The sequence below is a fragment of the Phoca vitulina genome, unplaced genomic scaffold (assembly GCF_004348235.1).
Source record: "Phoca vitulina isolate PV1807 unplaced genomic scaffold, GSC_HSeal_1.0 scaffold127, whole genome shotgun sequence".
NCBI classification, from domain to species: domain Eukaryota; kingdom Metazoa; phylum Chordata; class Mammalia; order Carnivora; family Phocidae; genus Phoca; species Phoca vitulina.
In genome coordinates this window covers 433,723-445,462 of record NW_022589830.1, presented here as the reverse complement: position 1 = coordinate 445,462, position 11,740 = coordinate 433,723, and the positions used below count along the sequence as shown (strand labels likewise).

The window sequence follows — 11,740 nt, the reverse complement described above, 5'->3', positions numbered from 1 at the left end:
AAAAAAAAAAAAAAAAAAAAAAAAAAGAAAGATTATCTGGAAGTCTTGAATGCCTGTTAGATACCTGCACTCGTACACGTGGCATGAGTGTCTAGAAGCAGCTACGGAGTCCACATAGGGCGTCCCTGGGGGTTGGAGTTCACATACGGCCCCTGAGTGTCACACAGAATGGAGGCAAATGGAGGCACATAATGCAGAATGGGAGCTCGGAGTCTTTTTTATTTTTAAGTGCGTGTTTATGGGGCAGAAACATGGACTCTTAGCAGAGGAAGAGGGTGGGGGTGGGGGACGGGGTGGTGACAAGTCACCATTGACCGGAAGCCTTGAAGAGGGTGAAGGATCGCTGTAGAGTGAGCACTGGGGGTGATGAGGTGGGGGGAGGGGAATGGTTGAACATGAGATTTTGGAGGTCTCCCTAGGGGTAGTATAAGAAAATATAACTGCTCTTACTATTTATTTTTTATCTCATCCACTTCAAATTTTAATTTTTGGTATGTCCTTTATAATTTGCATTGTATATCAGCCAAGTCATAAGAGTTTATGATTTATAGTTAAGTAAAAGTGCATATTTGCGGGGACGCCTGGGTGGCTCAGTCAGCTGAGTGTCTGCCTTCGGCTCGGGTCATAATCCCAGAGTCCTGGGATCGAGCCCCATGTCAGGGTCCTTGCTCAGCAGTGAGTCTGTTTCTCCTTCTCCCTCTGCCCCTCCACCTGCTCACTCTCTCTTAAAAAAAAAAAATGCATATTTGGAAGCATATCCCCCCTCATTTTGAGGAATGGGCAATCAGCAAGGTAAGGAGCCCACCGTGGCGAGTGGACGAGTAGCAATTTCTTTTCTGCTTTGGTGAGGACAGGGATGGGTGGCCAGCCCTGTCTAGCTCTCAAGTCCATGTGTTCCTACAAGGTCAGGCATGTAGGTCATGGGGTGGAAGTGCTAAAAGATAATTTTCAGGAAAAAGTAAACTCATGACTCTCACATAGATGTAAAAATGAATATATGTTAAAGATTTTATCTAACCCATTCAATGAGGGAACTGGGCAGATGTTAAAATTGGTTCAAAAGAGATTTCAAAGAACAACATATTTGTTTATAGAGATTTATGAAATAGCTCAAAACAAAGAATACATAGAATCAGATAACCCAGAAGGTTGTGCTGTAAACAAAGCATAGATTTTTTTTTTTCCTACAGAAAGTTTGTTCCCACGGTGTTAGTGTGCCCCAGTGTGTCATCAAAATTAGAACCTAAAAGGCCCAACAGGGATATAAGCAGTTGTGGTGAATCAAGTAATATTTGGATAAGTGAGGAGGAGACCCAGGGCAGGGAATCAGGATGGGAAGGGGAGTGGGGCTGTGAGAATGAGCCATCATGGATGAGGACAGATGAAGACGAGAGTTTACAAAACTCATTTCTTACTGGAAAGTGAGACAAAGCGTCATTGTTACTTTTGTTTCCATATTTTTTAAGTTTCTTTTTAAAATTTTATTTATTTATTTATTATTTTTTTAATTTAAATTTTTGGTAGTTAACATACAGTGCAATATTGGTTTCAGGAGTAGAATTCAGTGATTCATCACTTACATACAACACCCAGTGCTCATCACAGCAAGTGCCCTCCTTAATACCCATCACCTATCTAGCCCATCCCCCACCCACCTCCCTCCATTAATCCTCCGTTTGTTCTCTGTCATTAAAAATCTCTTATGACTTGTTTCCCTCTTTTCTTTTTTTCTTTACCCCCTTCCCATATGTTCATCTGTTTTCTTCCTTAAATTCCACATATGAGTGAAATCACATGGTATTTGTCTTTCTCCCAATGACTTATTTCACTCAGCATAATATACTCTAGCTCCGTCCATGGCATTGCAAATGGCAAGAGTCCATTCTTTCTGATGGCTGAATAATATTCCATTGTTTATATATACCACATCTTTATCCATTCATCAGTTGATGGACATTTGAGCTCTCTACATAATTTGACTATTGTTGATAATGCTGCTGTAAACATCGGGGTGCATGTATCCCTTTGAATCTGTATTTTTGTATCCTCTGGGTAAATACCTAGTAGTGCAATTGCTGGGTTGTAGGGTAGCTCTATTTTTAACATTTTGAGGAATTTCCATACTCTTCTCCACAGTGGCTGCACCAGATTGCATTTCCACCAACAGTGCAAAAGGGTTTCCCTTCCTCCACATCCTTGCCAACACCTGTTGTTTCTTGTGTTGTTAGTTTTAGCCATCCTGACAGGTGTGAGGTGGTATCTCCTTGTGGTTTTGATTTGTAGTTCCCTGATGATGAGTGATGTTGAGCGTCTTTTCACGTGTCTGTTAGCCATCTGGATGTCTTTTTTTGGAAAAGTGTCTGTTCTTGTCTTCAGCCCATTTCTTGACTGGATTATTTGTTTTTTGGCTGTTGAGTTTGATTTTTTTAAGATTTAAAAATATTAAAAAAAATAATGCTTACATTATTTTTCTGATGCCCCAAGCTAAGGGGTTCAGAGATGGTTACTTGTGTCACCTAGGGCCCAGTGGGAGCTGGGGTCCTGACAAAGGGAGACTGACCCAAGAGCCCATCTCTTAACTGCTTTGCCCCACAATCACATGAAAAAAATGATTTTTTTTTAAAGAAGCACATTTTAGATTTTGCTTAGTGTGCACCATGGATCTAATAACCCTTAGCATTTCTTTTAATAGACAGCCGTGCTCTCATCAGACAAAGAGTTCACCAGGGCAACTTGCACAGACTCAGAGCAGAGCCCCAGTCTGGACCAAGAGGACAGCCGGAGGGACAGTGCCTCCCCAGACCCAGGAGAAAGCCTGGGTCTTAGGCCAGAATCTTTCCAAAAAGCCACCAAGGAGGCACCATGGGACCAAGACCTAGAGAGACCCTGGGCCACTTCCTTGATGCATCCTCAGGATTCCCACCCTCATTTATGCAGACTTCAACAAGGAATGGATGCATCAGCATTGGCCAGCTCTTTGGAAGAGGATATGAGGCAAAACTGCTATTCAGTTTGTGATATCAGGAGACTTGAAAGGTAAGAATCACCACATTTGCAGATACTTGGTATGCATTTCATTGCTAGAAATTACAGTCAAGCAGTTCATAACTGTGTTCAGGTGCTTACTGGGTCCGGCACTATTCTAGGCATTAGACAGGGGTGTGGGGGTGTGTGTGGCAGAAGAAACAGAAGCATAAGGTCTGGAGCTGCTGCAACCACAGTTCTTGAGCTTTTGGGAAAGCTGACCCCACCCGGTGGCCCTCCTGTACCCTTGGCGCCTACAGATGGCAGGCCTCAGGTGTTTCTCCCAGCATACGAACCTTTATGCTACATCCTGCATGGCCTTTTGTTTTTTTTTTAAGATTTCTTTATTTGACAGAGAGAGAGAGAGCAGGGGAGGGAGGGGCAGAGGGAGAGGGAGAGAGAGAATCCTCAAGCAGACTCCCGCTGAGCACAGAGCCCCACACGGGGCTCAATCCCACGACCTTGAGATCATGACCTGAGCCAAAATCAAGAGTTGGAAGCTTAATCGACCTAGCCACCCAGGTGCCTCCCCGCCCCCCTGGGCGCCTTTTAAAGTCTTGTGGTAAGAAAGAAGTTCCCTTGTATGTATCACCATTTTTATTGCTAATATAATACTTGACAATCGACACCAGCTTAAAAAAAAAAATCTATGTCTTTAAACACCAGACTGAAACGTTCATTTTAATAGTCATTTTTAACTTAGCCTTCATTTTGCTCTCATTCCCCACAAGTATTTCCAGTCTTCCAACCTGTTCTGATGGGAAACATTCTCTTTGATTCAGTTTGACAGTACTTATCACATAGACTCAGGGTGCATGGGAACCTGTCAGGAACAGAGAACAGGGTGTAAATACTGAGAAAGTGTGAGGTACTGCTTGGAGACGTGTGCTAGCTCGATGCACGGGGACAAAGCAGGCAAATAATGAGGAACGACGGTTTGTGTGTGACACCGGATAAACTCACTGCTGTGAAATGACTCTTCTTTGTTGCTCATCCTAGAAGGCTGAGCAGGGCAGATCTATAGGGCCTGGTAGGTGACGTGAAGTATGAAGCAGCCGTGTAATGCAATTAGGCAAGGTGAGATCTGTGACTAACAGGAGCCAGGCGTACATTCCCTAAAAGCATTCAGGGGGCGCCTGGGGGGCTCAGTTGGTTAAGCATCTGACTATTGATTTTGGCTCAGGTCATGATTTCAGGGTCGTGAGATCAAGCCCCACGTCTGGCTCTGTGTTCAGCGGAGAGTCTGCTTGAGATCCTCTCTCCCTCTACCTCTGCCCCTCCCCCTGCTTTCTCTCTCTCAAAATAAATAAATAAATAAATATATGAAAGCATTCCGATACAATCTTTATAAGAATACCATTCCAGCCAAACAAAAACTAACTAGTGTGCAAAGTAGAACAGAATGGGTAAGCACATTCATCAGTGGTATTCATTTTCATTGTCTGAAAATGAATAAATAAAAGTGTATTTATAGTTTCTTACAATTGCATTCTAGGCAGTAATTGATATACTTGGTCACGTGATAAAGGAAAGAACCTCCAGAGGTTAATACGAGGACAACTATTAGTGTGATCTTATAGGAAATACAAAAGGAACTGTACTTCCTTATAGATTTTCAAAGGTTTTTGGATTTTTAAAGGTTTTACTGCCAGATAGTTCAGGATGATGGACAGAAATCCTGAGGGTTGGATTATCGGATTATAAAGGGACTCTGGGTTTAGCTCCAAGCCTGGAGTTTGACTTGCCATGTGCCTTTAATCTAATATAGTTATCAGTTATTAACAATAGTTCTTTTTTTTTTTTTTTTTACTAGTTATTAGTTTAGTTGCTGTTTCATTCATGGAGTCACAGAATCTCAAGGTCGTTCAATATAAAAATGATCTAATTCAATCTCATACCCCATGCTGAAATCTGTTCTATAACATCCCCAGAGTACAGGGCCTGCTTTTGACTGAATACCTCCAGGGATGCAAAACTTGCTACCTCTTAAAGTGGCCCATTTTATCACCATGTGGTTGTTGATCAGAAAGTGTTTCCTTATATTAAGGTGAAATCTGTTTTAACGCCTATATCCTCCTATCTTTTTGTCGTTATTTTTGCAAGGAACATCACATTATTTTATTTTTCTGAATCAAATTAAATTTGGCTTAGTGTTCCTACTTGAGAGGGTATACCCGATGTCCCAAATATGCCATTTTTGGAGGGGGTTGCCTCTCCTACAGTTACACAAGAATCCTGAGGGCTCTCCAGAACATTCCAGTGGAGCTTCTGATATTCAGTTGGTCATGGTTGCTGCCCCATGCTTGTTACCCAGGCCAGTGTGGCCCATGGAGCCATAGGTGGGCAGCTTTACTATTTCTCTGTCCTGGCTCCCTCCATGGCCAACACCTCCCCCTTGCGCTTGGCCTCCCTGTGGTGGTCCTGGTAATGACAGCGCTCTGCCTCCTCACATTTCCTGGCTTCATTTTTGCTATGTTTTCTTCCCCCCACTCAGGAACCTTTCTTTCTCTCTGAAGGAAGGACTCAAACCATATTAGCTTCTCCTCTAACAAGACAACTTGCTTGTTCTGCTGCCTACATAGTGACTGTCCCCTATAGGAAGAAAAGCATGGCACATGCCCAGCAGTTCCTGATACTTTCCCCCAGCTCCTGGTGGGATTGTGGCTCTTTGCAGACTCCTCCTAGAAGTAGCTGCCCCTCCGCTGTGGGGTGGCTGTCCCAGGCAACTACCTCTTTGTTTCTGGCATCTGTGAGTCAAGCTCTCTTTTTGCAGTTTGGAGCTAAAAGAGCACGGACTTCTTGAGCATATAACCTTGGTTTCAGCTTTACCATGTACTAAGTGTGCCTGGAGTGTTGACTCCTCTGAGCTCGAGGCTTCTCTGTCAACAAAGAGCAGGACACTGTGCAGGTCAAAAGAAAGCACACCTGCTGAGTCCTCGCATGGCGCTTGGTGCACCATGGGAACTTAACACAAGTCACTTTCTTTCGCTTTCTTGCCCACTAAAGAACAGGTCCCTTCAACTAAAATGCCCAACAGATTGCCAGAATTTACCAGCTGCCAGGTGGCTACTTCCTAAAGCCAGGTAGCTGCTAGCACCCCAGCAAACCCAGAGTGTTCATGGAGAAGATGAGATTTTACTTTTCCTTCCTTGTTTTTCTCTTTTACAACGGCACATCTGGAGACTCCGCCGTGTCTCAGGAGATGCTTATAAAGCAGGCTCAGAAAGCAGTACTGTACATTTTCATAGAGGAGGGTTGGAATTGCGTGCCTGCCAGATTGGGGGCTTAGCACTTGGCTGGTGTCGCATCTTAGGCAAGGTTCGTTTCTAAAGTTAGGGCCTAAAGCGAAAATCCCATCAAGTCACATTACCCTTGAACATCACTCTGGAAGGCGTGATGTTCTTTGCTCCCCTGGTGTGGGAGCAGATAGCTTTTTCTTTGGTTGAGCCTCGGGGGAAGGGCCTTGCTGTCTGCCAAATGCTTATCTTTACGTGCTGGACTCATAGGAATGAATGGGGATGGCGGATTCAAGGCCTCCACGTGTGTTTATTCCCGGGCTTATGCTCATGGAGTGGAAGGCTGGTTATAGCACGATGGTATAAGCTTATTTCTCTCTCTTTCTTGCCTAGCACATATAGTTAAATTCAGGTAATTAAAATGCAGGTAGTGTCACCAATTATCATTTAGTGAAAGTGATGTTGTAAGTCTTCATGGTCATAAAGAATACAAAATGAAGCCAGAGTCCTTGAGACGAACCTAAAGTTACTGTATACCTTCTGGGGCGGGCGCTGTTCCTGGAATAGCAAAGTGGGAGTAGGAGGCTACAGGTCTAACCCAACAGCGGCTGCCATGCCCGCTGTGACATCCGCGTGGCTGGCCGAGGCCGGAGGCTGCCCGACAAGTGGGCTGTTGATCAGAGAGGAGGGCACAGGGAACCCCTGTGTGACTGGAGCGTGCCTGGGGGAAGTGAGTGAGGCAGGTGCCTGGCCAGGAATGGCGGAAGTCTAAGAGCAGAGCTAGGGCAGGACTGGGGCCTGGCTGCTTCAGCTGGCTTCTCTCTGCACACTTACAGGCTCCCAAGCCCCAGATGCGCCCCAGCCCCCTCCCCAACCACACATGGCCAGGCACACCACTCCAGTAACTCCTAAACACTGATCTTCAGCTCAGGATTGTCATGCGAGCTTGACAGTCCACTGGACTTCCCTCCTTGATGTCTTAGACACACCGCAAGCTCACCCTTGGGGCCACCAAGCCCCCTCAGACTCTCTGACACCTCGCCTCATGCAGGGAGCTTGTTAGAGAGGTTGGAGGAGGATGGTGGCAAGAGGTCAGGTGTGAACAGTCAGGCACTGCGGTGGCCCAGGGCATGTGCTTCTCCTCTACCCATTGGGGGAGGGGGGCGCGGTAAGCGGGCTGCTGCTGGGGGCAGGGGTGGGGTGGGGTGGGGCACAAGGTGGGCCTGGGCAAGAGGCTGGATTTCCTGTTCTTTGACAAAACTTCCACAGTATTCCCTTCCATGTTTATAAGAAGATGCATTTTCTACACTATTTGGTCAAGTGCTTTAAGGTTTTAAACCGATTTTCCCTCAAAGTGCTTGGCGATTTTAAAATATTGCTTTCTTAAAGTGAGTGTTCCTCTTCAGTCCTGGTGGCACACAGTCTCCTTTTTTATGCACGTGAGTGCGCATCTGTTTACATGAAACACACACTTACGTATGCCCTGTAGGTCTCATGAGCAGAAATAACATCTTTTTGACCGTGAGACTCAGGTGGGGACAGACACTCCAGTTCCCCTGGGGAGGAGGACCGACCCTCTGGGCGCCTGGGGCTTGGAGCTCTTGGGAGGCACCAGAGCTGAGTTTAAAAGGGGCATTTCGGGAAAGGGACGAGAGGGGAGGGCAGGTGGCAGGTCATAAAGCCAAGCTGTTGCTTTGGGTGTGGGGAAGGGGGCTGATAAATGGGGATTTGTGCGTTTGATGAAAAGCTAAATCTGCATGCATTTCTTTTAGATTTTCCTCCTCATCTTCTCTAACCGGACTTTCGACAGATATTTTCTGAGCCCGTTCTCTGCATGCTTGAAGCACTGTACAAAGTGCTCTACCATCTGTCTGCGCTGCTTTTTCTAATCAGAAAGCCTGTGGGGCGACCTTTGGGCAGCCCCCGGAAAGCGTGTTCTTCCACTGTTGTCTCTGCATCTTCACCACCAGACAGTGCACCTCACTCACCACTCTTCTGCCTCCTGTGTCACACGGGGACTAAATTCACTCCAGCTGGCTGCCTTTACAAATAGGCTCTTTCTCAGCACTCCGAAAAAGACTTGATACTTCCACAAAGTGCTTTGAAGGTCACCTGCTTGAGTTGCTTCTAGCCTCCTGCTTTGGCCCTTTCCCTCTAACCCCTCTGTAGAAATCACAATCCTAAATCCTCTTGATGATAGCCCCTCCCATTTACTGAGGACTCACCCTGTGCCAGGAGCCATGGACGGATGCATCAGAATTACATAATCTAAGCATCCCAGCAATCTTATAAGTTTCTCAACCTTTCCATTTTTCAGATGAGAAAACTGAGGTCCCAGAGAAGTTAATAAGCTTGCCAGAGGTCTCCCTGACTCCCCATATGAAGAGTCAGTCCTAGAACAGAGTCATAGCTCTGTTTTCAATACCACGTCCTCTGGCAGGTCCTCCGTGGCCTCCCGACTCAGTCAGGAGCTCCCCCTGCTCTACCGTAGCACCCTCTCCCAGGATGGTAACATTTGTTCCCCGCTCACTCTTCCCATAAATCAGGGGATCCTTAAGGACAGGAGCCTCGCCTTATTCACTGTTCGGAACAGTCTCTGGCAGGAGCTGTTTGGACCCTGGCTGGCTCTCCTGTGCTCTGTCATGACGAACAGCCTGAAAGAAAGAAGGTGGGGAGAGGAATTTCTTATCAATGCTGGAAGACGCATGGGTTTTTGTTTTCTAGTCCTGAATTGGACACAGATGATGAGGAAGGAGACACACGTCATCTACTCGAAGCCCCTTCTCCCACTGTGGAAAATGAAGCATATCTTACCATCAGTTCTACATGGGAAGGCCAGCTACTCTGTGAAGAATGTTTGGAGGCAGATTCGGGGACCATTCCCTTACCTCAGTTCTGTTCTTGGCGTGCTCTCTCAGAGTCTTTGTCTGCAGAAGAGGCGTGTGATAGTGAGAGTGAATGGGAAGACCTAGAGGAGGCTGTGGACCTGGATGATGGCACCCTCAGGTGGGTATCACTCTGGGTAGACTGAGGCTGGGTTGAGTTCTTCTAGTGGGGCTCAGTGTTTCAGTCCACTTTGGCAGGGTGATGGCCCATGGGCGCCACCTCTTTCCCCTTATGTCCCCTCAGGGGGTCACACCTCATCATGGCACTTACTATGGCCCGTGTTCCATGACAACAACCTTATAAGATAGGGTTATTGTCATTCCCATTTTACAGATGACACATTTGGGACTTTCCCTGGGTCACGCAGTGGGTAAGTGACAGAGTCAGAATTCATCCCCAGCTCTCCCACTCCTCAGGCCACATGTTCGGCGCTGTCCTCTGCTGCCAGCAGCGCGTGGCTCGGTGTACCATCTCTCTTGGTGGGCTGCTTGTGAAGTGCTGACTCCTATTTTGTGTGCTCATGCCTGCCCTTGGGCTCAGTATATTTCAGAGAAGAGCCTTGGTGTCATGTAATGTGGCCCTTCTCAACAGCCACCATGTCTCAACACAGTGAGCTTTTTCTTGGTCAAGAAAGTCAATCTGTTAACAGAAGATGCCACCAGAAGTCAGGGCTGGGGTCAGATGGCACCGATGAAGACAAGGGAAGAGTAAGTGTAACGAAAACTGTCAGACTGGGAGCAGAGCTGATTAAACTCTTGACAGGTTGGTAAACCACCCAACATTCTGTTAAAGTGCCTATAGCATATGTTGTTCCGGTATTTTTAAAATGCTAAATGTTCAAGAAACTTTCACATAAACACATTTTCAAGGCACATTGAAACTTACTGAGGCCTTGGCTCGTGAAGATTTGGGTGGGACTGAAACAGTCTTGTTCACTTTCATCCCACTGTGTCCTAGCTACATTTTCACCACAAATGATTGACCTGGATTCTTAGAGGACAGGGGCAGGCAAGCTGAGAAGGTGGGTGGATATTTGAAACTCAAATATGACAGAAGGACTGGTTCTGATCTGAAATAGGAAGCAACAGGTTAATAGAGGGGAGGGCATGGAGGCTTTGAAGACCATGCCCGCCGTTCACGGGGCAGTGGGACACTGACAGCTTTGGGAATGATACATGATGGATTCACAGAAGTGTGGTACAGGCAGAGAGTGGCTTCTATGTGGAGGGCAATCTTTCTAGAGTGGGCTCCTCAGGGCTGGGGAGCTAAAAGAAGATGGGGTAAGCAATGCTTTGGGGACCCACAGGGAAGAGGTAAGGACCCCCAAGTTTCATGAAATGTCCCAGGAGAGCTGCAGTTCCCCTGGGAATGGGAGCAGAGAGCAGAGTAGTGACAACAGGGCTTTTCGGTTGGAGAGGCTCAGACTCCAAGCCTGCCTCTGCCACTTACTGGGTGACCTGCAACAGATGACTTTTAAACCATCAAAGACTCAGTTGACTACCAAATGGGGATAGCAGAAGCCACCTCATACTGTTACTCTAAGAGATGACAATGCATGTCAAGGGTTTAGCACACTGCCTGGTGAGTAGTAAGGACTTAGTACATCTTAGTCAGAAATCATAAAGGAGGACATTACTTCAGTGAGATGATGCAACCCTATGAATGCATTCAATCCTGTTGATTTTTTTCCATGTAGACAAAGGAACTAGGTAACTTTGTCAGACTTGTGCTCTAATGTGAGGGGTGGGGTGAGGAGAAATACTGGTTCATGGCAGGGGTGTCCGGATGTGGGTAGACTGAATAGCTCTCAGCTATGGACAGTGGTTTAGGATGTAATTAGGTCTAGACCTGCTGTAGTCACTTCTTGGTGCTGATAGAAGGCAGGCCTGCAGGTTAGTGCTCAAGGTGTGAGTTCATAGCCTGGGCTCTGTGGAGCAGCCCACAGAGGGGCTTCAAGGCATCCACGTACTTCTACAGTTAGAATATTGACTTCCATGCTTCTTTTGGAAAAAGAACCCCCCGCCCTTTTTTTTTTTTTTAAAAAAGCAACTCTTAACATACTTTAAATTCTCTAAGTAGTCCATAATCCCCAAAAGATTAAGGATATCTGTTGTATATATTCTCTTTTTTATCCTGGAAGTGGGGATAAGTTTTGAAGGGTATAAAGAGGACCTTACTTATGGATGGAGTCATGCATCCTTTAAAACCATATAACATATTATTTTCTTTGGTCCTTTTAGACATTGAAATAATAATGGTACATAGGCAGTTTCCATAAATAATTTGATTTAGTGCTCATATCAACTTTGAATGGTATTCTTATTCCTCTCTTATAAATAGGACTTAGAAGGTTCATTTGATTTGTCCAAGATCATAAGGTTAGGAGGGGCAGAGTCACAGTGCATCTGTCTGATTCAACTTTTGGTGCGTTTTTGCATTTCCCCTAGAATGTGTTTTCCACGTGGACTTGTGTGACACATATGTCTTTCCATCACGTGTCATAAGTCCTACTATTTCTCTCGCAAAATATTTCTCTGTTAGGAGGCTAAAACAATCCCTGTTGTCTGGTGGGATTGAGAAGGCAATTGAACTGT

General features: G+C 45.9%; 1 protein-coding gene across 1 annotated transcript in view; it reads left to right on the top strand.

Moving 5' to 3' along the window:
* Window positions 1–8,081, top strand: part of FRMPD2 (FERM and PDZ domain containing 2) — an 18,108-nt gene extending 10,027 nt beyond the window's left edge. Inside the window, exons 5-6 of the mRNA XM_032399064.1 lie at window positions 2,693–3,036; window positions 8,033–8,081. Of these exons, the coding sequence (XP_032254955.1) occupies window positions 2,693–3,036; window positions 8,033–8,081 (393 nt within the window). The remainder of the gene's footprint in view (window positions 1–2,692; window positions 3,037–8,032) is intronic.
* The last annotated feature ends 3,659 nt before the right edge of the window (window positions 8,082–11,740 follow it).